Source organism: Tiliqua scincoides, chromosome 2 (genome assembly GCF_035046505.1).
Source record: "Tiliqua scincoides isolate rTilSci1 chromosome 2, rTilSci1.hap2, whole genome shotgun sequence".
Lineage (NCBI taxonomy): Eukaryota > Metazoa > Chordata > Lepidosauria > Squamata > Scincidae > Tiliqua > Tiliqua scincoides.
In genome coordinates, this window is record NC_089822.1 from 141445712 (window position 1) to 141473150 (window position 27439).

The following is a 27439-nucleotide window of genomic DNA, read 5'->3' on the forward strand; positions in this document are numbered from 1 at the left end:
CGCACTGGGCAGCCCACAGCAGCTCCTTGGAGGAAGGGGACTTTCATCCCCTTCCCTTGGGTAAGGGACATAGCCCCGCAATGGGGCTACTTGATTTTGCAGTGGCTCTGGAGCAGGTGCAGAATCGAGGATTCCTATGTCAGGCCACATGGTCTGACATGGGGCTGAGGATCCAGTGGAGTGGAGCTCCACCAGTTCTGCCCCCTCCTGCCCCACCCTGCTTGTGCTTATTTCTGGCCATCATCTGCTTAATGATATCTGGCCCTCAGCAGATGCCATAAATGCTATTCGACCTGCTGTATAAAATGTATTTGATTTATTTATTAAATTTATACCCTGCTTTAGCTCCCCAAAGGGCATTCAAAAGTTTTCAACATAAAATCACAATAAAATCCAGTAAAAACCATAACATAACAGTAAAAATCATAAACATTAAAAATATACTCAAAACAAGGCAGAATTAAATATATCACATTAAAAGATCAAAGAGAAAAGATAATAATCTAGCAGCAATCAGTAACAGTAACAAAGGGGCTGACCCATAAAATCTAAACCACATAAAAACCCACAATATCCAATATTTTAAAAAACCTGGACTCAGACGACTTGAAATGAGTTTGACACACCAATCTATGCATCTTGTATCTATGTATCACCAATGTATCTTGAACATGCCAAGATATTTCCCTCATGACATCCACATTTCTATCCCAATCCTTCCTTGTCTTGCCAAAATATACACGGACCCAATGTGGCAGCCAAAGCAATTAGCATGTTCTCTTCTCATGATTCTTCCACTGACCAAGTTGCTTTTCCCAGTTAGCATCATTTCTGTTCACTGGACATTTGATGATTCTGCCATATCTGGTCATGCTGGGGCTGGAAGCTCCCAGTGCATGTTTTGATATGCAGCTATGAATAATATGGCACTCCTGGTTTTAAAGGAGTCGTCTTCTGGTCAAAAAAGCAATCAGTGTAGGGGAAGCTGCTGCCTCGCACCTTATTTCTATTGCAGCAATAGCAGCAGCAATGAACTAGAACAGTGGTTCCCAAACTGTGGGTTGGGATGCCCTGGTGGGTCATGACCCAATTTTTTGTGGGTCTCAAAAGGGTAATGGAAAGATCAGATAAATAATTGCTTTGCAGATAAAAAGATCTGCTTAATAATTGGCAGATTAGGCTAAGTGCATTATAGTGCAAACGACCTGCTGCTCAGTCTTAATTAGAGCTACAGAGGATTGAGCGGCTGGTTAAGTGAAACTTTTTTTTTATTTTGGTCCCAATGCTAAAAAATTTGGGAAACAGCAGATTACTCCAGTTATATATGGAAGAGTCTCTAGTCCTCAACCTGAGTCTGAATGACAGAGAATCTGTCTCCTCTCATTCTGTTCCAGTGGATAGTCACCCTGTCTGGTAAATATTTGGATTTTATTTTAACTAGCATTTGTTTGGATTCACTACCCCTTTCTTCTGGATTCAAACTTTTCTTGGTGGCTAAGTCGATAAAACTCCTTAAGTTTTTACCTTACAGCTTATAAGGTAAGGTAAACAGGTTCCATTGCTAACCAACTCTCACAACTTCTCTGTATTTTTTCTATTTTTTAATAAATACTGTACAAATACATGGCACAATCCCAAGAACACAATCCGCCATCACAACCCCTATAGTGGTGGAAAGTGTTCCAACATGCCACAAGGCACATGTAGGCAGCGCCAGCAGGGAAGCTTGCACAGCTCAGCTGGCACAGTATCCAGAGGTCTGGCCGCCAGCAGAGTGGCACAGGGGTTGGGAGAAGGTGGTAGGAGGGCATTTTGGAGGCAAGAAGGGGCATACTAGGGCGGGGAGGAAAGAACAAGGATGGATCAGGCCCAGTAGGGGGGCAGGATCAGCGTCCTTCATATCCTAACCTCCCTCCTGGGCCAGCCAGCATTACACTGGGCTGCTCAGACTTCCGCCAGCTATATAGCTGGTGGAGATCTGGTTAGCCCCATTGGGCTGACTGGGGCATTACTTGGGCTAAGGGGGAAAATATCCCTTTATCCCAAGGAGACCTCCAACCACCTCCTGACCTGCTTTGGATACAGCACAGGCCATGCAGCCTGACAGCACCAGCACAGGTTAGGATTAGACTGCCCTTTAATAATTAGTGGTACTTCAAAATGAAATACCTGCTAATTGCTTTATAGCCACCTCTTTATACTATACGATGTTATAAAATTCCAGAGGCACCTCAGGTCTGTGTCTGCTGGTCATGTGTGTTCTTAGGAAGGGAGTTGGGGAAATCCAGTCTTAGGCACCCACATCCATTTTTGAGTAACTAGCATCCCTTTTTTTAAGCACCAACCTTATACAACCTTGAATAAACATTTCAGATTTCTAGTCTACATCATCTAGGTGCCCGAATTTTCTGGACCCTGATGCATTCCCTCGCCCAGAGCTAAGCAAAAAACTCAAGGACTAATTTCTTAAACATATTCTCAGGTTACTCATATCAAGAGGTGTTATTTGAATAGTCATACATAGATATGAGATATCTAGAGGGGAAAACGGTGTTATTTATTTTACTCAGAATTAAGCCCATTGTGTTCAGTAAGATGTAAGCTGTAATCCTATCTTATTCACTGGAAAAAAAACCTCTTCTTGTATCTCTACAGACCTGGCCACAGTGATCCATGCCACAATGACATTGAGGTAGATTATTGTAACGTGCTCTATGTGGGGCTCTATGTGGGGCTGCCCTTAAAGTTGGTTTGGAAACTGCAATTAGTGCAGAATGTGGCAGCTCATATAGTTACTGGTGGTAAGTGGTTCGACTGTGTAAGGCCACTTCTCCAGTGGCTGCACTGGCTGCCCATTCGTTTCCAGGCCCAATTCAAGGTGCTGGTTTTGACCTTTAAAGCCCTATACAACTTGGGACCAGGGTATCAAAGAGACCGCCTACTTCCATATATTCCGGCTCGTTTCCTTGGGTCATTGGAGAAGGCCCTCTTATGAGTGCCACTGCCCAGGGAGATGTGTGGGGCTGTGGCAAGAAATAGGGCCTTCTCAGTAGTGGCACCAACGTTTTGGAACTCCCTTCCCCTTGATCTACAAACTTCTTCCGCCTTGGAAACTTTTCAGTGCAGCCTGAAAACATTTCTTTTTAGACAACCCTTCTGATTTCTCGGCCTTTTTGACATCTTTTTAACAACTGGTTTTTACAGGCTTCAGGTTTTATAAAATTGCTGTCGATGCTGTTTATACTGTATCAATGTCTGATGTTTTTAACCTGTTTTTGTAATTGTGGTGCTTTTAATGTCTTTAATTTGTTTTAATCATGATTTATGTTTTTGTCTTCTGAGTTTTGTTGTAACTTGCCTTGGGTCCCTTCAGGGAGAAAGGTGGGATAGAAATATAATCAATTAATTCAGAGTATGGGAGCATCCAATAATTAATTAATTAAATTCATTCATTAATTACCAGTAATCAACCATACATTCTCTTGTGAGAACATTCACACAGAGAAACAGTCCCATTCATATGCAGCTCCACACATTTTCCTCTCTCACCCGGCTTCTGAAATCTTCTACAATACAGACAATATTGTCTTCATATTGGCTAAACTCCTATACTCTGAATTTCTCTATAGACAAGAATATGACCACGCTTCCCTTATTTTCTAATGCGGGATCAACCACTATGCTTTGAGAAGTAGGAACACAGAAAACAACCAGAAGGGTAAACTCCAGTCTCTAGATTGGGAAACGCCCAGATAACTGCACCACAGTGTCTCTGCCTGGGATCCTGCTCTGTATCTTCCTTAACATAATGGCTAGTCCACCTCTGACTACTTCCCTGTCAATACATCCAAGGATTAATAAGTACCTTGAGCTGAAGCAACATGCCAGAAGCCTAAGATCACTTATCTGTCATCACATATGCACAAAGTTCTTTTCAGAGATACAGCCTGGACACAGGTATAATGGCCATTGTTACTCCCATTTATTTATATTAGAATTTATAGGCAACTTTTCTTCCACATAAAGGCCCTCAATTTGACTGTCTTATACTTTAAAATGCCCCCAGCTGACTGGGTCTGCTCTATTCAGCCTCTTATATGCAGACAGCTACTTTTTTAGTAGTTACAACACTGCTGGTATTCTATTGGCATTGTTACCTGCTGTCAATTTCCCTAGTGTCTACAGAATTGCATATTTCACCAGTAAGTGGAGGTGGTAATGATCATTGCCACTTACTAGTTAACAGTTACTGGTGATCACGTATTCAAGAGCATTTCTACAACCAGTGAGTGATATACTGTGTTTCACCTAGTGGCAAGAGCATTTTCAAGAGTTGCTTGAACCCTTTCAAGAGAAAGAACCCTTTCAAGAGTTGCACCCAAAAAAAAAAAAGAGTATTCATGACTGCCATAGGTTACTATCATGTACACCCAGCATCTTTATTTCTACAACTGAGAAAAATTAACTGAGAACAGTTGCTTTATGCTCAGTTCCATGCATTTCAATGGGATCTGGGCAGGAACTCTGTATGAGATGTATTGAAAACAGAGAACGCGGCACTGCTGCTGCCTGGTGGAATTTGCACTGTATTTGTACAATCAACAAACAAGCCCTATTGGGCTTTTTTAATGCAAGAATGCAATATTGTGGGATAGTGCTATATATACAATCATAACTAAATGCCTTGCAGTCCTTGGGGAGATTTTATTTATCCTTTTCGAATAACAGGACAATACTTCATTTCTTCCCGTTTTGACAGCTTTCCCACCATCTTGCAACTTGTTAAAAATGAACATAAATGAGCTCACAGTTCTTCCCATGCCTTGCAGTTCCAGGTTCAGCTCCTTCCATTTGTCACCCCACACTAACTACCTCCAGCTCTTCTGATACCCCTCAGTCTCTACACTCTGACCTCACATTTTCTGAGTATAGCAATACTTTAAAAATAGATGTTTTGCTGGAAAATGGTATCTGTAAGTAGCTCTGAATTCACAGATAGCTTAGGCTCATTCCAGGCTGTCAGAATGCAGTACTGATGTGGGGGGAATAACGTTTGGTGGGTTTCACACTGTCACCTCCCCAATCTCCCTTCAAGCTACTTCATTAACTTCCCCTCCCCACCTTCAGTGCCCAAAGGTCAGCAGGGGTCACGGGTAGCCAATAAATGGTTTAGAACCCAATTATCCTTTCCTAGTTTCTTGTCTATCGGTGGGGGAAACGTACGCTTTAGATTAAAAAGGAGGGGGAGGACAGGACAGAAGGAGTGAGGAGAGGGGAACCAGAAAGGTTTATGGCCCCACTGCCTATAAAACCTTCCCTTCCTTCTGTTCAGGAACCATAAAAATACTCACACACACAATTGCTCCATGACAGAGTGTCAGGGGCAAAAATCATAATTGTCATCAAGGGAGAATGGAAAGAGGAGGAGTGATAAGGATTCCAGGAGACGGGATCAGATGATCCAGTGGATCAGCAGCAGCCAATCCAATGAGCCTAGAGCAAGGGAATTATTCCAGATGGCCAATTAAAATCAGATTGGACTACCCCTGTCAATTTCAATCTGGGTGGTGTGTGCCCACTGGCTTTATTTTTTTTTTGGGTGGGGGGGCAAGTTGTTAAAGGGAGAGGGATGGTTGTGGGGAGGAGCAGCAAACGTTTAACACAGAAAAAAGCCCCAGCGTGTCGCCGATTTTATGGGCAGTAAAATTTCAAAGCCATCCAAGTCTATTAATGCTGGAGAAGGAAATTTCTCAATGAGCTGTAGAACTGACCAGGAGGGAAGTCTTTCTCCCCACTGCGATTCCTCACACTTGTGCCCCCCACACCTCCCACCCAACACCCCTTTCTTCCGCTCAGCCTTCACACGCTCCAGACCATACGCTGCTTCCCCTCCCAGTCAGCTCCAGTTCAAGCGAGCATTTGGAGTCACAGATTTTTCCAGGGACAGAAACAGTCCATTAATGCAATCTTTCCACACGACCAAAGCCTAGAAGCTGTTGATCGTGAAGTCAAGCTTATGGGTCTGAAATGTGCACACATTTGTATTATGGTGCTTCCTGCTGTACTTTTCCTCACCCTTCATTCTCACAGTGTGACTGTATGCTCTTTGGGAAGGAACAGTTGAGCTGGACATTCAGAAAATGCAGCTTAGGTGCTGCTGAAGTCTCCAATTTACATCCTCAGATTCTATTGCATCATACAGCATCAATTACTATTAGTCCTTGTTATTTCTAACTAATGTGGAAAGTATGTCAGTAATATAGGAGCACTACGCTATCTTTTGTTCACCCCTGACTGTTACCAGAATCCTGGATCCCTACCTTGATTCCTTGAAATTCACTTCCCAGAACTGGAGATAAGGCACTGACATGCTAATGCCCACACTCTCTGTGACATGAGTTTAGAACAGGGGTGCCCAATCCGGCCCTCACGGAGCCCCTAGTCTCCAATGAGCCTCTGGCCCTCTGGAGACTTGCTGGAGCCCACACTCACCTGATGCAACTGCTCTCAGCTTGGCAGCCAACTGTTCAACCTCTCTTGTGAGCTGTGGGACGAGGGCTCCCTCTACTGCTTGCTGTTTAATGTCTGTGATGCAGCAGCGGCAGCAAAGGAAAGGCTGGCCTTGCTTTGTGCAAGACTTTTATAGGCCTTGAGCTATGGCAAGACCTTCATTCATTCATAAGTTCCATCTCTAATATATTCATTTATGTAATTTATTCAAATTTGAAATGTAAATTAATTCTTTTTTTCCTGGCCCCCATCACAGTGTCAGATGGACGATGTGGCCCTCCTGCCAAAAAGTTTGGACACCCCTGGTTTAGAACAATATCTGCTGTCTGATTGCATAGAGATCGGCCCTCATTTTTCTCCTCATTATCATTATCGGCCCTCATTATCATTTTTCTAAGCCATTATTAAATCCTCCTTATAACCCCCTCAGAGGTGTTTTTTCTATAGTGGCCATATTGTCTTCCAGTTCAAGAGGCCAGATTTTCTTCTTCAGCCAAGTCCAGCAATTCAGTGTGAATCACCCCTACTGAGGACTTAATGGCTTTCAGTTCTTTGATTTCCTTAACCTCCTCAGCTCATGTTCTAGAGGAGGCTTGACATAGCAGCCAAGTCCAATGTGGAGGCCTGACTCACCATTTTAGGTCTATTTGAATGTGCAATAGATCAGTTATATCCAAGCCTGTGCCACATGCACAAACAAGGCACCAAACAGTGCTCAGAATTTGTAAACTGCTCTTTCCATCAAATTGGGAGCCAAAAGACTCCACTTTGAAGGCCAGAGGGAGTTCCTGGATCTTTCACTTGGGATTTTGCTTACCACACTGCTGCCATCTCTCACAGTCCAAGCCAAACACCTTTTATCAAATCTGACTTCTATGATAGCTGCTGGAGAGTAGGAAAAACAACAAGGAAAGCATAACATCTATGTTTTCTTGCTGCAGACTACAGGTCAAGTCCTTCTCGCACTAATGAGAAAGCTTCATCATTTGTACACACCTTGTATTTTGGCAGAAGATAATGTCTGAATCTGCCCAGAGGCAAAATAGTGAGTGCATCAGGACCCCTATAGCTTTTCTTAGCACCTCAGAGATATTGCCGCGAAATAGAAAATACACTCTTTCAAATATGGAAAACCAAGACTTTTCTTTCCGTTTTTGTAATGTAGGAAAACTAATCCAAATATTCTGAGCTCCAAGTTCGCATCTCAGTTCATTGACAGACACCTTTGGGCCACATTCAATTATACCAGCTGCTTCACCAGCCTAACTCCTCCTCATGGAAGCCTGAGCCCTTTGGTCACTACAATCAGTTTAACACACAGTCATTTCACAGTCTTCCTCTCTCAATCAGTGGTACAGGTACCACCGGTGGTACTTGAGGTGGTGTCTGGTGGCACTTGCTGGACCCCTGGACACCAACTGCCCGGCAGTAAGACTAAGAATGTGACACAACAAACAGCAGTAGGCAGCTCAGCTCAGTGGCCAGAGTTCCAAAGCATGCTTTTCTATGCTTGAAGAAGCCCTTCCATCCACCCTGAGACTCTTACTGGTGTTTGTCACCATTGCCAGTTACTTCCAGTGGTAATTCGCATAGATGGACCATGTGTACGGAAGAGGACAAATGTTGAGAAACACTGTCCTAGAGCAACTCTGCTTGGGCTTGTTCCATCTCCAAAACTAGAAGGGACATTTCTACTGCTCCAGTAAAACAATGAGCAAGTTACAAAAGAAACATAGGGCCTACGAATGAGGAAGAAACTAGTTTGATCCATGACCCCTAGTGTTCATGGGGTCTGGAAGATACCATAGTTTGCCAGGAGTAGTAGGCAACAATGTGAAGATTGATTGGGTAATGACTATGAATCAGACAGACACTCTGGGAATGACTTGATCCATTGCTCCTACCTAACCTTCTGCATGGCATAGCCTCTGTGTGGTTTTCATTTCAGATTTCAGTGCATACATCTTGTTACTTTAAATCCTGAAACATCAGACTTGTTCTGTGACATGTTCACCAAGGACCACTGAGAAGCTGTAACATACAATTTTGGCTTCGGTTCACTGACTGTCATGACCATTTTGGAATGTGACTTCCAAAGAGCCAGAGTAATTGCTGCCTCTTACATAACCATTGATTTTTTTTATTCCAATCCTGTACTACAGAACAAAGAGACAGGATGCTCTGTAGCTCTGTAGTGAAGTGCTTTAGCAAGCAGTTATCCATGCTGATGTACCTTTATATCCACAAGACCCAAACAATCAAGAGTTTGCCATTGTCATCGACAGCAGATGCTCTACCTGAGGCACAGATGGATGAAAAACCAAACCTGGATAAAAGCATCATCCAGTTTGCTGCTTAGGATTCTTCCTTTCACCTTTGCCTCTTGAGCCAGCAGTCAAACACATATCTTTTGGGCTTGGTTGTTTCCTCAACTCCATTACAAACAACTTCATGATGATCCATTGACCAGACTCCCATGACTGATTGGTCCTGGCTGTTAGATGTCAGGCTTCTGATGCTGGATTCTGGGTTCAGCATAGAGATCGCTGTGGGCCAGAAGTTACCATCAAAATCCAGGTCTAAAGACATGGTAAGCCCTTTGATAAATTGTTGCTCTAAGGAGAAAGCCAGGTTACAAGGACCATATATGCCTGAGTGGGGTGGCAGACCTGGCATGTACAAGAAAGCAAAGATGCTGGTTAACATCTTGAAAAATGACTGATATAATATCATACACTTGAGGAAAAGCAAGGCAAAGAGCTAGTCAGTGGCATAGCTAATAGGGTGCAGGGGGTAGCAGTTGCATTGGGCAACAAGTTTAGGAGGGCAACAAGCTGAGCTTGACACTAGTGGCCAAAATTGTGAAAAAATTGGTATGTACAAATAATACCATCAGGTTATATATCATTGGAAAGGTAATTTAATGCCAAATGAAATGAAACAAACTGCGTTGGAATATCTGTATTCTATCAAAAGTTATGGCCAAGTAACCAGAAAATGAAAAACAACTGCCTTATGGAACAAAAAATGAATTTTCTTAACTCAGAACTGACTTCTGAGACTGACTGTTCTGAGAGTCAATGAAATGTTATTATGATACAACATAGAACCAATAAAGTGAATATGAGTCAGCTCTCATTTCCATGTATCATAATATAGTTACCCCTAAGAGGCTCTTTTTCAGTTGGTACTCCTCTTATATTTAGCAGAGGGAGAATAACCATCCCTCTTCACCCCAGCACAGTGTCTCTAACAAATAAGGGGCACACTTTTTATTATTTAATTAAATTTGATTTTGTTGTGGGAGGGCTACAAAATCATTTTTGACCCCAGGTAGCAGATAGATGCCTCAGCTATGCCACTGGCTGGGGGGAGGCAGCAGAGCAAGTGGGTGGTGGGCTTCTGGGGAGAGGAGGCAGATTTTCCCCTGATTTTCACTTTTTTAAAAACCCAGGAGTGACATCACTTCCGGGCATCATTTTGAGCTTGGTACCAGCCTACATGATAATTAGCTACACCACTGGAGCTAGTAATTATGGTCATACAGAAAGAGGTAGCCAGTCAAAAGATAGAAGTGGTGATTAAGGGCCCAATCCTATCCAACTTTCTTGAACCAGTGTAGCTGCAATGCAGCCACAAGGTAACAGAACAAAAGTTCCCATACCTTGAGGAGGCCTCTGTGACTGTCCCTCCATCGCAGAATGGAGCACACACTCCATTGGTATGGCTGCATTGGCACTGGAAAGTTGGATAGAATTGGGACCTGAGATTCCAGGTTCCATCAGTATCCATAAATAATCAGTATTATTTATATTGTCTGAATGGTTTTGGATGTTCCAATGGTATAATATGTTGAAAAAGATTTCTCCTCTGTGCAATAAAAATGAAATTCTCCAAACTTCCACCTTTGTCCTGAACAGAAGGTTTTTTTGTTTTTTGTTTTACAGGAAGTCTTTCTGTCTTGGTGCAGTAGAGCATAATCTGCTTTCTGTGTTGGGGTCTGCATAATACTATGGCATCTCCTACATCCATACAAGCACACACAAAGCAAAATTTAAAAAAAACAGAGGTGTTCAGAAAGCTGTCCCCAGTGAGATGCAGCTCTAGGCAGCAACATTTCATTCTGGGGAATCTGAGATCTATTTGCAAGCAAAGCCAGGATGGCAGAGAGGGCAGAGTAGCTTTCCTTAAACTGGGATGGTTCATGAACAAGGATAAGGAGAACAGAGACGGTCACCACAAGAGATCAGCTGTACAATGTTATTCATTAAAACTGTGTCTCCTGTTGTCTAATGTTGCTGCAGAAATGAATGATAAAATACCACCTACTGAATAGCCAATGTAACCCTGATAAGACCCATTTTTAATCTGTTTTTAAGCCAGATTTGAATGTAAAAATAAATAGATCTGAAAGATCTCTGGGTGATAATGGGGAGGAGCAACAGTCAGCACTAGGGTAGGGTTACTTCAGTAAATTCAAGAATAAGGAATTTGGAATAATCATTGTAATGTTGAAGTTCTCTTAGTTCTTCTTTGCCAGCTAAGGATTTGGATTTAGCTAAGGAACTGCTATCTTTGGGTCAATATTGACCCACAATATTGATATCAGGTTCTTTACCTGGAATCAATTCCAGAGGATTTGTATGTGAGTCTATTGTAGCAAAAAACCTTGTACTGTTGCACCAGACTAACACATTTATTTCTGCATAAGCTTTCTTGGACTAGAGTCCACTTCATTGGATCCATGTGGTGGCATCCTCAGTTGGCAGATATATATTCAAACACACCCACATACAACGATAAAGAGAGCAAAAATGTATAAGATGGGGTCAAAGGGCTCTGGGATGGAAGAGATACAGTGACCTTGCTATGTAAGTTAAAGAGATAAATACAGTGACAAGTTACAATGGCAGTAATGAAAGAAAGAAATTTTTCTGGCTACACTGAGCTAATTAGCTAAAATAGACTGCAATCTTAACCCATTTTCCAGCACTGACATAAGGGCAATGCAGCTCTGAGGTGAGGGAACAAACATTCCCTTACTTTGAGGAGGCCTCCGTGAGTGACACCCAACTGCAGGATGCAGCACATGGCCCACTAGCACAGCTATGCCAGTGCTGGAAAGTGGGTTCGGACTGCGCCCATAGTGAGATAGGAACAATTGCATCTTCTTATAACTTAAACAGGGTCACCTAAGCATGGTCAAACGTCTGCATTCACAATCTCACACACTAATTACTCCTTTACCTGTTAAGTCATTCTACCCACAAGGGGGAAAAGGGCAAGAAGGTACCTCCTTTCTCCAGAAAACCAGAAGCTACCTCCAACATTTATTCCAGAATATCAATAAACACAGCAAACAGTTGCTTGCTCTGCTCTGTCCACAAGGAGGCATATAGAGCCAGTCACTTCCTACCCATGATAGGAGCAGGAGTTACACCCTTCAGTCTATATCTTGTTCTGTCCTGCCAGGCTCTTCCAGAACAGCCAGAATTGCATATTCATTGACAAGAGCAAAGGAAACCAAACAGACCTTCTTCCCAATGCTGCGTCCCCTTTCTTCAAACCCTTCATTAGTGTTCAGGAGCAAAAAGCATTAATAGAAATGTAACTAAACTGGAGAAGCACAGCTGAAACTGGAGGGAGTTTCAAGGTAGACAGAAGTACTGTCATGAAGGATTCTGGAGAATTCACTCATGTGAAGTACTATAGTTAGCTTTCACTGAGTGTCATAATGCCACATGTGTTAATGATCTTATTTGCTGTCCAGGCCTTGGTCTTTCCCCCACTCCAAGCATGACCCGGCATTACCTGAAATTTAGTGGTGAATGTAGATGAAACATTTTGCTGGTACTCATCTTTAACAGCACCTTTTACCTGTCAGATCCAGCATGCTTCACCACTGAGCTATCCTTTGTAAGATGAGCTAAACCAGGGGTGTCAAACCCGTTTCATACAGAGGGCCGAATAGCATTCATGATGCCTGCTAAGGGCCGGAAGTGATGTCATTAGGCAGGAAGTGATGTCATTAAACGGGTCTTAACCAAAAAATCAGCACTTTTTCTACTTAGGAACTCATTACCTGCAAATGACAGAAGAGAAAATAAGCAAATCTTGATCATATTTCAAAATATGGGAGAGCCTAATTTTCATGTGGGCTGCCCTTTCAGCAATAACTCCTTAGCACTGCTCAGTAGTTGAGAGCCTGAGGGCCAGATAAAAAGCTTCTGCTGGCCGCATCCAGCCCCCGGGCCTTATGTTTGACACCCCTGATCTAAACTTTGTAGCGTAATGAATGGTCCCTTCATGGTTCCTTGACCTGGATATCTGACTGATAACCAGTGAAGTACTTCTGATTACAGAATATTGGCTTATGAGAAGCAGCGTTACATGCTTCTAAAGCACCCTGCATATTACAATATTAGAACAAGTTTACAGGCAGGAAAGGCAACAACAATCTTACATTTCAGAGGCACTGACTCTGGTGTATGCCAGAAGACAAGGTTGTGCACACTGACAGTTTTTCAAGATGGGCCATGGCTGGAGCGGGGTGTACGACAGTAGGGCTCTTGTAGCAGAGTGGACAAATAACCCTCACTTCCATGTGCAAGTCTGCAGTGCGGGTATAAGTCACTTGTTCAGGTGACTTGCTACTATTTAGCATTTGTAGTGCTGAGTTAACTTCAAAGGTAACACTAGCACCCAGAAAAGCATGTGATGCACTTTTTTGAACTACTAGTTTCCCTTTGGTGCTGTCATCTTCATTCTCCACTGCAGTGTTTCTCAAACTGTGGTGGGTCACGAGCCCATTTCAGGTGGGTCCCCATCCATTTCAATATTTTATTTTTAATATATTAGACTTGATGCTCCCATGGTATGTGACTGCATTTGGGGAAATGTTACAGACCTGTACTTTTAACAAGCTACTCTGTATAATCTTTTAACAACGTTGGTAAATGAGACTTAGTCCTGGGTAAGTGTGGTAGGATTGCAGCCTAGGATTGTTAAAATTTTTCCTGCTTGATGACATCACTTCCGGTCATGACATCACTTCCGGTGGGTCCTGATAGATTCTCATTCTACAAAGTGGTGCTAAATGTGTGAGAACCACTGCTCCACTGATTTGAAGCCTCATCCAAAAATTAAGCCTAGAGAGGCCCTGTGTGTGAGTGTATATGTATAAAGCCTGGTTCACACATTAATGTCCATGATGTGACTAGTGTATCCTGGATGGCTCCAGTCCATCTAAAATTAGTCATGCCTAAGTTTCATCTCAAGCAACAAGCCTTAACTAAGTTGAAAATAATATCTGTTTCACTGGTTTTAATGAAGCTTTGATATTATTAGCTTTAATTGGAGTGGAGCTGATAACTGCAGCTAATTTGATGAGGACTACACTGGAAAGCACTCTGTTTAGGTGATCTGAGCAATTCCTGTTCTATCTGTGATGGCTTATTCACACACAAAAAGTCCAAACTTGATTTGCAGTCATCAGGTGATAGACATGCATGTGAATCAATCCCAAGAGTGGACTGCTAAAGTAACAGCCCAATTCTGAGCTCCCCAGTGCCAGCACTGAGTTTGCAGCGCAGGTGCTGAGTGTAGCACAAGTGCCATAAGGCACTTTCCTGCTGGTGGGAGACACCCAGCACTGGCAGAGAGACCAGCACCAGTTGGTGCTGGACGTCAGCACCAGAAGGACACCAGTGAAGAGCTTCCAGTAGTAAGTATCCCTGCTGACTGGCAAGGCTTTTTGGAAAGGGGAAGGTGGGGAGGGGGCAGAACTGGGTGGGTGGAGGGGGAAGACAGGCAGATTGGTCTGGGGAGGGGGCAGAGGCAGGGACAGCAAAAGAAGCTGCCGCCAAATCTTATCCCCCCTCCAGAGCCACAGGGCCCAACACAGGCCTCCTCGGTCTGGGTTGTAAATTGTTCAGCTGACCTGTGGTGTCAATTATACCTGATATTTTGATATAAGGGCAATCTGTTAGGAAGTTTTTCTCATCAAGACATGAAGGGAAGGCATTTATCTCTTGAGCCACAACGCAGAGCTTCAACTAGTCCTGCCTACATTTGCTCTTCTCTCCAGGTCCCAGGATCACACAACTTCCAAATGACCGTTCTGCCTTCTGGGAGATTATATGCATGCAATAGGTCAAGAACTTAAAAAAAACAAGAAGAATTAGTCAAAACTGGAGTGAGTAAAGGATGATATACACCTGGAATACCTTTAGAGGTACACTACTGAAACTCCAAGTTCAGAGAGAATGCTCCAGCTGCTTGCTGCTCTACAATAATTCAGTGTGGTACCAAGCAGCTATTATCCCTCCATGGTTCAGCCACATGGCTCTGATTCCCCCGCCCCCCCCCCCAAATCTGGTGGCTGAATGTACTTTACTGTGTTAGGCTGCTGGCATTGAGCTAATGACATGTGATGGTTTCAGGACTGCTGCCCTCACTAAGCCTCTCAGTAAGTGAACCTCTGGTTTTACACTAACAGTTTTTTTCTCATCATTTTCCAGAGAGAAAACAGTATACAATTTAACATTTGCTTTCAAATGTCGAACGTTTCAAAAACATGATCCCTGAGGGCCAGTTTGTAACCTTGTCCAATATTCTCCCAGGGAAAGTGCCCTATAGCACAACTGTGGTGGTGCTCCTGTCATACAGGGAACTTAGCAGAAAGCTTGACATTCTCCCACCCACAGGTCAATAATACCCACCTTGTTGCCTATATATGTACATTTCAATGGGGGGGGGGTGCCCTTTAAAAAAGAAGAGGCAGGCATACCCAGAACAAAACAGACATCTGGCAAGCCCAGCATTGGTTTCAACCACCCCAGACTCTGGAAACCTGCCTTGATCAAAGAGACCTGAAACCTGAATGACAAGAGGAGTGACTATCCCTCTCTGGTTTACCCATTTGCAAGCACACTTGACCAAAAGCTCTGTAGCAAGAAATACCACAGTAGGCCAGCTGTCAGCCCACCCCAGTGTCTCTGTTTTCCCAAAACACTTGGAAAGGTGTCTTTCTAACTAGGTTTGCACAAGAGGAGTCTCTATGAAATGGGAGCAGTACCAAGGGCCGTGGACCTTGGCAGACCTGGAAAGGGAGCAGGGAGGGAGCGTGCGTGCATGATGGGGGAGGCAGCTGGATCTTCCCAAGGCCCCGGCTGGGCAAACTTCTGCGAGAGGGAACCTCACAAAAGGGATTACGCCTCAGCTTGGCAGGGGGAGAAAAAGGAGCCCCACTCTCCAGCGCCGATTCCCCCTTTCTCCTGGCGAGAGAGCGTGACTGGCAGAGTCCTTTCAGCATCGTGACACCTCTGGCAAGCGTGCTCCGGGGCAGAGCCTCTCCGTGACCTTTCTTGGGTTGATTTGGTTGGGGCGAAAAAGTCTCTCGCTGCAACAGCTACAGCAACACACACACCCCCTCCGCCTCCCTGCAGAAGCCGAGCTGGAAGACAGCGAAGCTCCGCAAAGGAGGCAGCGACAAAGCTCAGCACGCGCAGCACTTGGAATGCAAAAGGCTCCGCGGAGCCTTTTGGCAGAGAACTTTTGCCGAAGTTCTGGCAGAGAACTTTCCCCCAACTTGGAGGAAAGCGGCAGGGTTTGCCAGGCACTCCGGGAGGGGGAAGGGGAGAGGTGGCGAATTCCCCCCCCCCGCATCTCTCCACTTTGCAGTGGGAAGATGAAGAGGCTGCCAGAGGCACCTTTTGTGGCACTTCGCACGAACCCAGGGACAGCCACTCACACGTGTTCCCTGCGGGCATCTGCTGGCTCTGCGGGGAAGGGGGGGCAGGAAGCTAACCTGGCAGTGGAGCAACCTATGGAGGGGGTGCCTCCACATCCTGTCAAGGCTGGGTGAGGGGGGGCTGGTGATGCCTCACCTCTGAAGCTTGCTGGGCGACCTCCCACCCCCACAGCCCTACGCGGAAGCGCAGCCAAGCCCGGGGTCCCTGGCGACGCTTCCCCTGCTAGAGCGATGAATTCCTCGCGGAAAGAGACAATGAGCGGCGGGCGGGCGGGCTGTGGCCCTTCAGCCCAGGTGGAGCGCCCTTGCCCGCGCCCTGCCGCCCTCCCCGCACAACAAAGAGCCCCGCTCGCACTCACTCTCCTGGGCCATGCTGATGACAGTCTCGGTGGTGGCGTGGTACTCGTCCTCCTCCAGGTAGTCGTCGTGCTGGAAGGAGTCCCCCTGGAAGTCGTGCAAGTCCAGGATCTGCTGCAGCGGGGGCGCCTTGGGCAGCAGCTGGTTCACCACCTCGCGGGTGATGTTGGGCGCCTCTTTCAGCCGGAGCTTGCTGAGGATCTGCGACTTGATGCTCTCCAGGCGCATCTCCTTGCTGTGCTTCCGCCACATGCACACGGGGCACCCCTGGTCCTCCGCCTCCGTCAGCGGGGGGACCCCCTCGCTGGGCGCCTTCTCCGGCGCGCCGGGCTCCCCCGCGCGCAACTCCGCCGAGCCCAGCAGCACCAGCCAGCACAGCAGAGCCGCGCGCTGGGGCCCCCGCCGCATGTCTGGCCGGCTTCTCTTCGCCCACCCGGCCCCTCGCTCCGCTCCCCCTGCGCGCAAGGCGACTCCCTCCTGCGGCCCGGCCTGGGGGCGGGGTGCTGGGGCGGCGCTGCCGGCCGGGCCGGGCCGGGCCGGCCAGAAGTTCTGGTGGGTCGGAGCTGGCGGGACTTGCTGCCGGGGAAGGCGAGGAGGGGGGCGAAGGCAGGAGCGCTCCCTTTATACCCGCTGCACTGTGTCGTCAGGCGCCTTGATTGGCTGCGGAGGCAACAAAAGATCTCCCGGCGCGAGGCTGTCACCGGAGGGGGGGCGCCGAGGGCAGCCTCGCCGAGCCTCGCCGAGCCCGGGGTCCCCGCGCAGCGCAGCGCAGCGCTCCGGCCGCGCTCGCCTCCGTGTCAAAGCTTTTAAGCGCGGGCGGAGGGAGGGAGGCTCGCCTGCGGGCGGGCGGGCGGGCGGGGCGGGGCGGGGAGGGGGCGCGGGCGGGCGGGCGGGGGGCGTGGGGAGGAGGAGGGCCTGACAGCCCCTTAAAGAAACAAAGTCCCCGCTCTCCGCACCTTCCCCACCGCCCGGCCGCTGCCTGAAAGGGGGGCGTCGGGGGGAGGCTCGTGGCTCTGGGGGCGAGGGGAGGGGGAGGGGTTCTCTCCCCGCCCGGCCCTGGAGACCTCCGCGCCCTGCGAAGCCCGGCACAGTTTCCAAGCGCCCCGCGCAGGATGGGCTTGACTGCCGGCTCCCTCCCGCGGTGCTGCCCCCTCCCCAGAGCTGCAGGCTCCTGCCCGGCGGAGCAGCTGTCAGCCCTCCGCTGCGAAGGGCTGGCCCGGGCCCGAGCCCGAGCCGGCTCCGTCCAGAGCCACGTGCAGCGCTGTCGGGGAGGGACCGGCCGGGAGCCGTGGGCGCGCTCCGGGGCAGCCCCAGCCTCTGCGCGTCTCCTCAGAAGTAAGTCTCCTTAGAGTCGGGGGGGCTTGCTCCCGGGAAAGTGCGGCCAGGAGTCGCCGCTGTCCCCGGCCGGCCGGCCGGCCACCCGCTGGGCGCACTCAGAGGCTGCGGGGCTGGCCAGGTGAGGCGCCCCCTCCTGAGGCGGGCGGCGGAGCGCAAGGGCAGTGCCAGGCTCCTTTCCCCGCTGGTGCTCGGCCCAGAGGACGCTGCCGGGGAAGCGATTCCTGTCCACCTTGGCCGTCCAAACGCTCAGCAAGCAGGCAGGCAGGCAGTGTCCCTCCAAGACCCCCTCCCCCTCCCCACACACACACACTCAGTCTCATCACAGTCTTTCACTCACACACACACACAGCCTACCTGTCGACATACCTGTCTGTGTATATTCCAATCCCAGGGTGTAGCCAGACAACCACCATGCCCTGCACATCACCGCAAAAATCCCCACTGCCCTTTGATGGAAAGGTGGGGCAGTTCTTACCATACAGCCACTGCACCCAAGCAGGGTTGTAGGGAAGCCCACAAAGGAATCTGAAGAAGCTCCTCACTGCAGGGTAGAAGACAGGCAACAAGCTTACAGAGTGCTTCTTGGCTAGGCATGGCCTTGCTATGTTCACAGATCCTAAGATGCAAAAGCTGTCATGTTTCTGATTAATATGGCCTCTCTGAAGTTATCTAATCCATCCACGGCTGGACCCCACTTATATCACTGCAGTTGCAGTGTAAGGATGGCAGACTTCGCAGAAGGGCAACCATTTTAGGAGTCCAGGGATATATATGATCTCATGGACCTGATAGGCAGAGTTGTCAGTACAATGGCCTGATGCTGTTACATAGCTCTTTAGCATCACAAGACCAGTTGAACTTCAAAACAGCACAACCACAAACTGTGGGAGTTGGTGTTGTGGCTGCAAGACCAAGTTGAGAATCAGGACTTCCCAGGTCCAAATGTTGCCTCTTTTATGCACCCACTAAATGGCCTTAGGCAAACTACTCCCTCTCAGCACCCCCCCAAGTGCAATAAAGGGATATTTACCTTACAGGGTTGTTGTAAAAGTCATATCATGGTAATCTATGTGAAATGCCTTGTGTACTCAGAATGTACTAAAGCAGAAATGTTAATAGAGCAATCCCAACATTCCCTTGCACTGGTTCCAGGGTGTCGTGTACATGCCATAAAGCATGTTCATGACTACTCAGAAGCCTGTTAGGCCAGCACACTGATGTGCATTGGCTGAATCCAGCCCCAGAGAAGGTGAGTTTATGCCGGCCAGGGCAGGGGGTGGGGACATAGTGGTGGGAGGGCTAAACAGGGGCATTTTGGGGCAAGGGAAAGACAGGAGGGCAGATGAGGGTGAGAGTGGCCTGGGTAACTTAGGCCAGATCCTAACCACTCCTTCTGGCCAGCAATGTCACTAGAGCAGATCTGAGTAGCCCCCTAGGGGTGGCTGGCACACGACACAGGGTAAGAAGACAAAAATCCCCTTACTCTGAGTTGCACCCTAGCCTGCAGCTGTCTTGCACTGGATACTGTGCAGGCAGCTTGGCCTGTCTGTTCCAGTGCAAGTTAGGATTGTGCCCTAAATACTGTAAGCAAGCTCATCTCAGATCTTCAGTCCTTGGGGAATGGCAGCTGTGCCTACCCCAAAGCCAATTAGAAAAGAAATGCTACTTCCATATAGAAAACAAACCTGTTTGCTCACTCGCCTTGGTTCCTCATCCTCATTCTGAGGAGCCCTCAGAAACTGTGCACCTGTTCCTGCAGGGGGATGCAGGGGGGTGCAGCCCCATTCAGAGTGGGCAGATGACTCAAGAGGATTTCCTGACCAAAAGCATCTCTGTCTTTTCGGGATTTCAGTCTATCAGCTCTCATTCAGACCACAACTACTTCCAGTCAGCACTCTGGGACAGTTTCCCAGGAATGAGAAGGCAAGGAGGTATAGAGTTGGGTATCATCAGCATATTGGTGACACCCCACTCCCAATCCCCAGATGATCTCCCCCAGCAGTTTCATGTAGATGTTGCAAAGTATGAAGGAATAGAATAGAACCCTACAGCACCCCACACTGTAAAGGCCAGGGTACCAATCAGGTGTCCCCCCACCGATCTGGGACCTGTCAGCCAAGAAGGCGCAGAACCATCACAGAACAGTGCCCCCAATCCCCAACTTGGCTTACAGAACCAGAAGGATCTGGAACATCTGCTGCTTAGTAGCAATTTTTTTTTTACCTGCACTACCGAGTCACAACATTGGGACATTATTGCAAATGAAAGAACACAAGTGTGTGTGCTTTCAAGTCCGTATTATTCATAACTCAGCCTTCCAATTATCCAACTTAATTTAATTTTTAATCCTAATACCTCTGGATCCACTCCACTGGTTATCCTACTCCACTGAAACTGAGTATTTCTCTTCAGAAGTCAGACATTTCATAGAAAAAGTCACATTTACAGAGTGTCAGAACTGTCTGAGATAGTTTAAAGGCTGTGGAAGAAATTCTATATGGACTATAAGTTTGCCTTTCAAGCAGGATTTACATAAGGAGCACATATCCAAGGCCAGTACAGAAAAGTCTATTTAAAAAAAATAAATCAGAATTAGATTATATGTATTGTGGTTATGAGTATGAGATCAAATTATTGATCTTACATGATTATGAGAATTATACAACTCAATTAGCATGTGTCGTACTAATTATATACTGTATAGTGTATAAAATAACCAGTTTTCAATTTTTAATCTCTTAACACACATCACGTCATAGCATGACTAGGAACCTAATGTGGGATTATGTAGCTGAAGACAGTACTATGCAGATAGGCATTGACTCACTTATCAATGGCTCTCATTGCATTCCTTGGAATGGGCTGCAGTCAGTACAGCTGTTGGGGAGGGGCAAAACCTTCTCCTGAACCTAGGGTGGTACCAGGAGTCAACTAGGTTGAACATTGTCTGAGAAATCACACCCATCAGAGGGCCCAGCTGGTTGGGTGGATAACCCTTCAGTACCAATTGCATCAGTATAACCCATGCACCATCAGGGGCAGGTCATGCCATGGAGACCCATTGCAGTCAGGATAGGGGCTAACCATGCCCTGACTCTGAGACCTCTGTCTGAAAAGGTGGTGCTGGTTCCTGTCCCAATGACTCCAGTCCTTAAGGGGCCACCAGAGCTTGCCCATCCCATCAGTGTAAGGAGCCTTAGATTTTGGGCATTTCAACATCCCCCATCTAGTTGGCTAGCAGCAAGCGCCAGCCAGCACAAATAAAGTTGTACTGGGCAGTCCAGGGGCATGGGGAAGGTGGGAAGTTTCTGGGCAGGGGGAGGGCAGAATCATGTCTGGGAGGGAAGCAGGATCAGCAGAAGCCTTATCCACCATACCCTAATCCCCTTCACAGGCCAGGCAGCAAGACTTTCCAGATTTGCACTAGCTAAATTCGCACTGACTCCAGTCACCTTTTGAAAAAGAGTGACTGTATTTGCTACCATTTCTATTTCCAATGAGCAGCCTAGAAAGGAAGGAAGGAAGGAAGGAAGGAAGGTTAGGTACCAAAAATGTTTAAGCCAAAACAAGCACAGTAACAAAAGTGCAGGAATTAAGGCTGACCCAACACAGGAGATGAATTAGGAGGGAAGCAGAGGCATGTATTGAGTGCAGGCTGATATATTGTGCACAGGGATTGATTTGGTCAGTGGGTTGCAGCAGTGAGACCCCAATGTCATTTCATTTTCAGGAAACATCTTTGCAAGAAGCCAGGGTTGGGAAATATATCCTATCAAAAAGTGTTTCCTGTTAGGGGAACCCCACTTCCTTGGTTGAAAACCAGAGGTGCAGAACATGTGGAAGAACTCACCTGTGAAAGTTGGAGTGAGGAATCATATGATATGGGCACACCAGTTAGTTTCTTGCCCTCCGAGGACAAAGCCTCAGAGGAAAGCTCCCACTGCAAGGGCTCCTGGGATTCCTACAGGAAGTTGACTGGCAGCGCAGGAAAAGTGACTAGCATGGCTTCCACTATGTCAAAAGCCCTGGACTGCAGAAGATGTTCTTCTCTTGTTTGCTTCCTTGCCACTTGTCAGGGGCTCCCTAGCTGAAAATGTGCTGTGCCTGCCACAACTGAGGAAAGATGCGCACAGGTATGACCAGGGCATCTGGCCATCATTAGGACAGCTAGGCAGCTGCCTAGGGTCCAGATCTCAGTACTGACCTTGGAGGAGCACAGTTCTATACAGTTTAGTTTTTAACCCATGTAAAAAATGCAACTGCGATAAACACAACTGCAAAAATTATATTAATTTATTTATAGATCAGTGCTACAACATACCCGTATATAAAGCATGTCATGTGCGTGAATTCACTAGAGAAGTCAATGCTGTTAGGAATTGCTAGTGGAACAAGAAGGAGGGGCAAGCAAAGAAGACACTGGCTTGATACCAGCAAAACAAATTCAAAAATGAACATCCAACAACTGAAGCCATGTTTGACAGGGTAACATGTAATGCTCTTACCTACAAAGTCACCAAGAACATGACTGAATGGAAAACACACACACACACACACACACAGGCATGCCCAGAGGCACAGCTAGGTCATTTGACACCCGGGGCCCATAAATTTTTGTCACCCCATACGACTTAATTTAATTAATTATATTGTCTAATTAATTAACAATTAATTAATTAATTCACTTTTTATACCACCCTTCCTCTAAGCAGCTCAGGGAGCTGTACATAGTTCCTCCCCTTATTTTGTCCTCACAACAACCCTGTGAGGTAGGTGAGACAGAGATAGTAATAGTCATGACATGAAATTAATAATAATAATGGCCAGAAAAATAAATGCAGTGAATATTTCCCCACAAGCAATGGATGAAATTCTGCATCAAATGGTATATAACATGATGGTATTATTCCTAAAAGCCATGATTTCCAGAATTTTGGTCACTAGGGTGTCACCCCCCCCAATGTCTCATTGGCCTGTTTTGAGTTAAGGCAGAGGTTCTCAAACTTTTCACACTGGGACTCACTTTTTAGAATGACAATCTGTCCAGGACCCACCGGAAGTGATGTCATGGCTGAAAGTGACATCATCAAGCAAAATAAAATAATTATAAATAATTAAATTAAAGAGAAACAGATAAATAAGGGGAAGCCAGCCCTGTTTCACCAAGTGAATTTTCTCTGTAGCCTGCCTGCAATAACACCCCCCCCCACACACACACAGATAAAGCAGTGAGATTTTCAGCCCTCCCCAGTGCCCACCTTACCAGCTCAAGCCTCTGCTTTATTCTTGGGGAGCAGGGGTTGCTGCCTGCAATAACACCCCCCCCCCCCACAAATAAATCAGTGAGATTTTCAGCCCTCCCCAGTGCCCACCTTACCAGCACAAGCCTCTGGTTTATTCTTTTTTGGGGGGTTGCTGTCTGCAATAACACCCCCCCACACACAAATAAAGCAGTGAGATTTTCAGTCCTCCCTGGTGACCACCTTACCAGCTCAAGCCTCTGGTTTATTCTTTGGGGGGGGCTGCCTTCTGGAGCATTTGTTGAGTTCCACTTCCATTAGATGGGGACCATGCAGCTAGCCTTGCATTCCTCTTTGCCTGACTTGACTAGGAGCCAAGGCACATTTGCTTACTTGCAAGTAAACGTGACCCTGTGGCTTACTTTCACTTTCCATAGGGCTCAGTACATTTGTATGCTTGGAGGGAGGGACTTCCTTCTTGGGTGTTTTTGGGGGCCTGCTTTCATTGGATAGAAACCATTCTGGTGTCATTGGATTCCTCTCAGCCTGCCCTTTCCGATGAACTAGCGATACGGCTCTATTTCATTTTCCATAGGGTTCAATGCATTTTTTGGTTTCTGGTTTTTTTGGCAATAACTTTTGATGGAGAGGAGATATTTCAATCCGGTTTGTTGCATTGCATTTCACTGGAAATTCCACATCCAACGGTATATGGCATGATGGGGTTATGCCTAACCTTCGTAATGTTAGCGATGTTGGGGCATTTGTGGTGTTACGCCCCCCTCAAGGGTGGTACCTGGGGCGGACCGCCCCCGCTAGCTACACCACTGGGCATGCCTCTGTATCTGCAGATCAGGTATCTGTGGATTTAATTATCTGTGGATTGGGGGTGTACCCCCATGCCAATTCCATTACTTTCGCTTTTGTGTACTAGTACTGGAAGTGCTAGTGTTTCTTCCTGAAATGAAGTGAAATTGTTGCTGAAACAAAGAATGACTGAACCAGCCTGCATGCTAGATGGAGCCTAACTGAACACTAACAGGAAGTGCTTCCTGTTAATGTTAAGTTAGTCTTCCTCAGAGATGTAACTCACTGCCCTGGTGCCCAGGGCAGTGACATTATAATGTCACTTGATATCGTGCCATGTGACATCACTTCCTCATTCTCCCTGGAGGAAGGGGTGCTCACTGAGATGGCTTTGTGCTTCCTGTGCCTTCTCCTGTGGAGATTCCCCCCTCCCCGTTCCTTCTCAGGGGGCACGAAGCCGCCAGTGCCTCCTCCAGGGAGAACCCAGAAGTGACTGTCCTGCATTGCTTGTGGCGTAAGGCCGTCATTTCCAGATTCTCCCTGGTGGAGGGGGGGCACTTGCTACAGTGGCTTTGCACCTACATTCCTTCTCTACAGGAAAAGGAACAGGGTGCAAAGCCACCAGCACCTTTCCCTGCTCACTCCCACTAAAGCAGGGAGATAGATGTTAGTCATTGACTGTTACATGCTCCACCCTTCTCCATTCACTTACATGTGTGAACAGTCCTATGGTCTGAACCCCATGGTCCTCAGGTCTAGGCCAAAAAGCTAGTTCTTACATTCAGAAGAGAACACTAGTGAACAGGTTAAGCTTCACCTCTTTGGGTGAGGTATTGGGAGACCCTGCAGGGAGACCCCTAAGTGAGACCAGGGCTTATCTTTCCTTCCACACTGAGGTTTTTCTGTTCCCAAGAGTGGTAAACCAAACTGAAACCCCCTATGGTGAAGATAAAAAGATACAAGAGCTGTTCCAGTTCTGCAACAAAGTCATGGTACAAGCACAAACATGACGCTACCTTGCAGCCAAAGATCAAGAGATAATCTGGCAGTTTCTGGAGCAGACCTGAACTCTTCTTGGAAAAAACCTCTGACATCTCAAAGGGCCTAGTCCTGATTGGCTCAGGGGACCTCTGTGAAGAAAACTCAGCAGACTTCACAATTAGGCAGGAGCATCACATCATAGCTATCACCTCCGCTGTCTTGAGGATGTTGCATCAGTCCACAACATGAGTGATCTAGCTGAACTGGGGATATCCCTGTAGGAGGGCTTACAAGCAGGGCACTGGTTGTAGGCCAAATAGCCCTTGCCTAACTGTTCGTCTGTGTGGTGTTCCAGCTGGTGCAAGGGCCAGTGCAAGGGCTGGTGCAAGCACACTCTCAAAACACACTTCCCCTAAGCTTTACTCACCTGTCAACAGGTGGGAGCAGCAGTGGCAAGGAGGGATTTTTCTCCCCTTCTCCCCTGCTCCACAGTACACCAGAAACACAGCAGTAGTGGCACCCCAGGGTTTTACACTCTCCATAGTCCTAACACATTAATGGCCCAATCTTATCCTTGGCTGGCCTGCAGAGTTCAGCACTGCTGACACAGCCTCCACTGCATGCCACGGGCCAGCTGGGGCTTGGGCAGCAGCAGACAAGTAAGAAAAGAAATTTTTTTACTTACCTTCTCTGCCACCCCCTGGTCCCCAGTGGGCCTACTCGGATCTATGCCAGCTCTTTTGCTGGTACAAATCTGGTAGGTCAAAGAGGACATGTTGCACTGTTGAAAAAAAATATAGAAATGAATATTTCTATAACTAAATGATTGTCTATAGAATCAATAATAATTAACTCCCTAGTGAATGTACACTCTGTGGCAACCCTTCTTTTGTTGCTGTGCAATGTACAAAATGGGCCTTAGAGCAACTTAGATTGGGGGGGGGGAGGCTGCATTTGTGTTAGTTGCATTTTATCAGTGTTGCCACTAGGGGGTGGGGGTGTGAGCCGCACCGGGTGACATGCATGGGGGGGGGGACGGGACACCACTACAGGCCAACATTTTTTAAAGCTTGGTATTTTTGAATAATACTATCATGTTATATATCATTCAATGTGTAATTTCATGCAGAATGCAATGAAACAAACCACATTGAAATAACTGTTCTATCAAAAGTTATAGCCCAAAAACCAGCAGGGGTGGACTGATGGTGCATCACCACCCCCACTGCCCAGGGTGTTGCCCTGCCTGCTGCATGGGAGGAGGTTCATTATGGGGGTGGCACACCAGCCTCCTGTACCAGGTGACACAAACCTGAGTAACGCCACTGCAGTTTACAAATTGTATTTTACAAGACGTTACAAATTGCATTTGTATTATTTGGAGAAAAAGGCCCATGAAAGGGGGTCAAGAGGTCACTTGTGCCTGAGCCAGGGTCAAAAAGGGGGACCAGGAAAGAAAGGAGAGGGCCAAAAAATTTCCTGGGATCTTACGTTTTCCAATCTCACCAGGGCCAATGAGCGGGGGGGGGGGGGGGGGAAGGGGTACGTCATACCTGGGCCTGGGGTCAAAAAGGGACCTGGGAGCCAAAAGAGGGGAGCTGGAAATTTACTTGGATCTCAGTAAATGTTGCATATATTGTGTGAAGATTCGCTTGCACAGTTCAGGTAAGCCCCCATAGTTTTATATATCGTGGTTTGTAGAAATTATGGGCCAATAATCCTAAAAAATTATGCTCCAGTGGAGGAGGGAATGGGCCCCCCAAAATCTTTGTATCCCCATAAAACCTTTGTAGCCCCTAATAAAATTCCTCTCAGAGGCCCTGGATGAATACACATGGCCAGACAATCAGAAAGTGAGACTTACAGCCCAATCCCATGCATGTTTACTCAGAAGTAAGTCCCACTGTAGTCAATATAGTTTACTCCCAGGAAAGTGTGTATAAGATGACTGCAGCAACTTGTGAATGTGCCACCAGAGATCAAACACAACATAATCAGAAATAGAATGTTCATTGCACCTCATAGTTACAACTCCTAGCATGCTTGGTTCACAGAGTCTGTGGAGAAGTGAAGTAATGTACAACACAGCCCTGAAAGACAGCACTGCTTGGACTGATGGAAAATTTTCTTAAACGTCTGGCCTCCTTGAAGCCATATAAGCCTATACCTTTGCACCTCAGGGCGGCTTACAAAGCTCCATAATAAATGTACATGTCAGTCCTCTTTATCTGCAGATTTGACTATCTGTGGGTTCTAAAGCCATGGGACTGGACCAACCTGTGCCCCCTAGAGCAGTGTTTCTCAAACTGTGGGTCAGGGGTTGTGAGCCAATTTCAGGTGGGTCCCCATTCATTTTCATTTCAATATTTTCTTTTTAATATATTAGACTGGTATGTGAGTGCATTTGGGGAAATGTTACAGACCTGTACTTGTAACAAGCTACTCTTTATATTCT

The 27439-nt window shown here is 46.8% G+C and overlaps 1 protein-coding gene across 1 annotated transcript in view; it reads right to left on the reverse strand.

Annotated features, from left to right (window-relative positions):
- Positions 1 to 17026, reverse strand: part of GDF11 (growth differentiation factor 11) — a 36381-nt gene extending 19355 nt beyond the window's left edge. Inside the window, exon 1 of the mRNA XM_066612849.1 lies at positions 16621 to 17026. Within this exon, the coding sequence (XP_066468946.1) occupies positions 16621 to 17026 (406 nt within the window). The remainder of the gene's footprint in view (positions 1 to 16620) is intronic.
- Positions 17027 to 27439: the final 10413 nt, after the last annotated feature.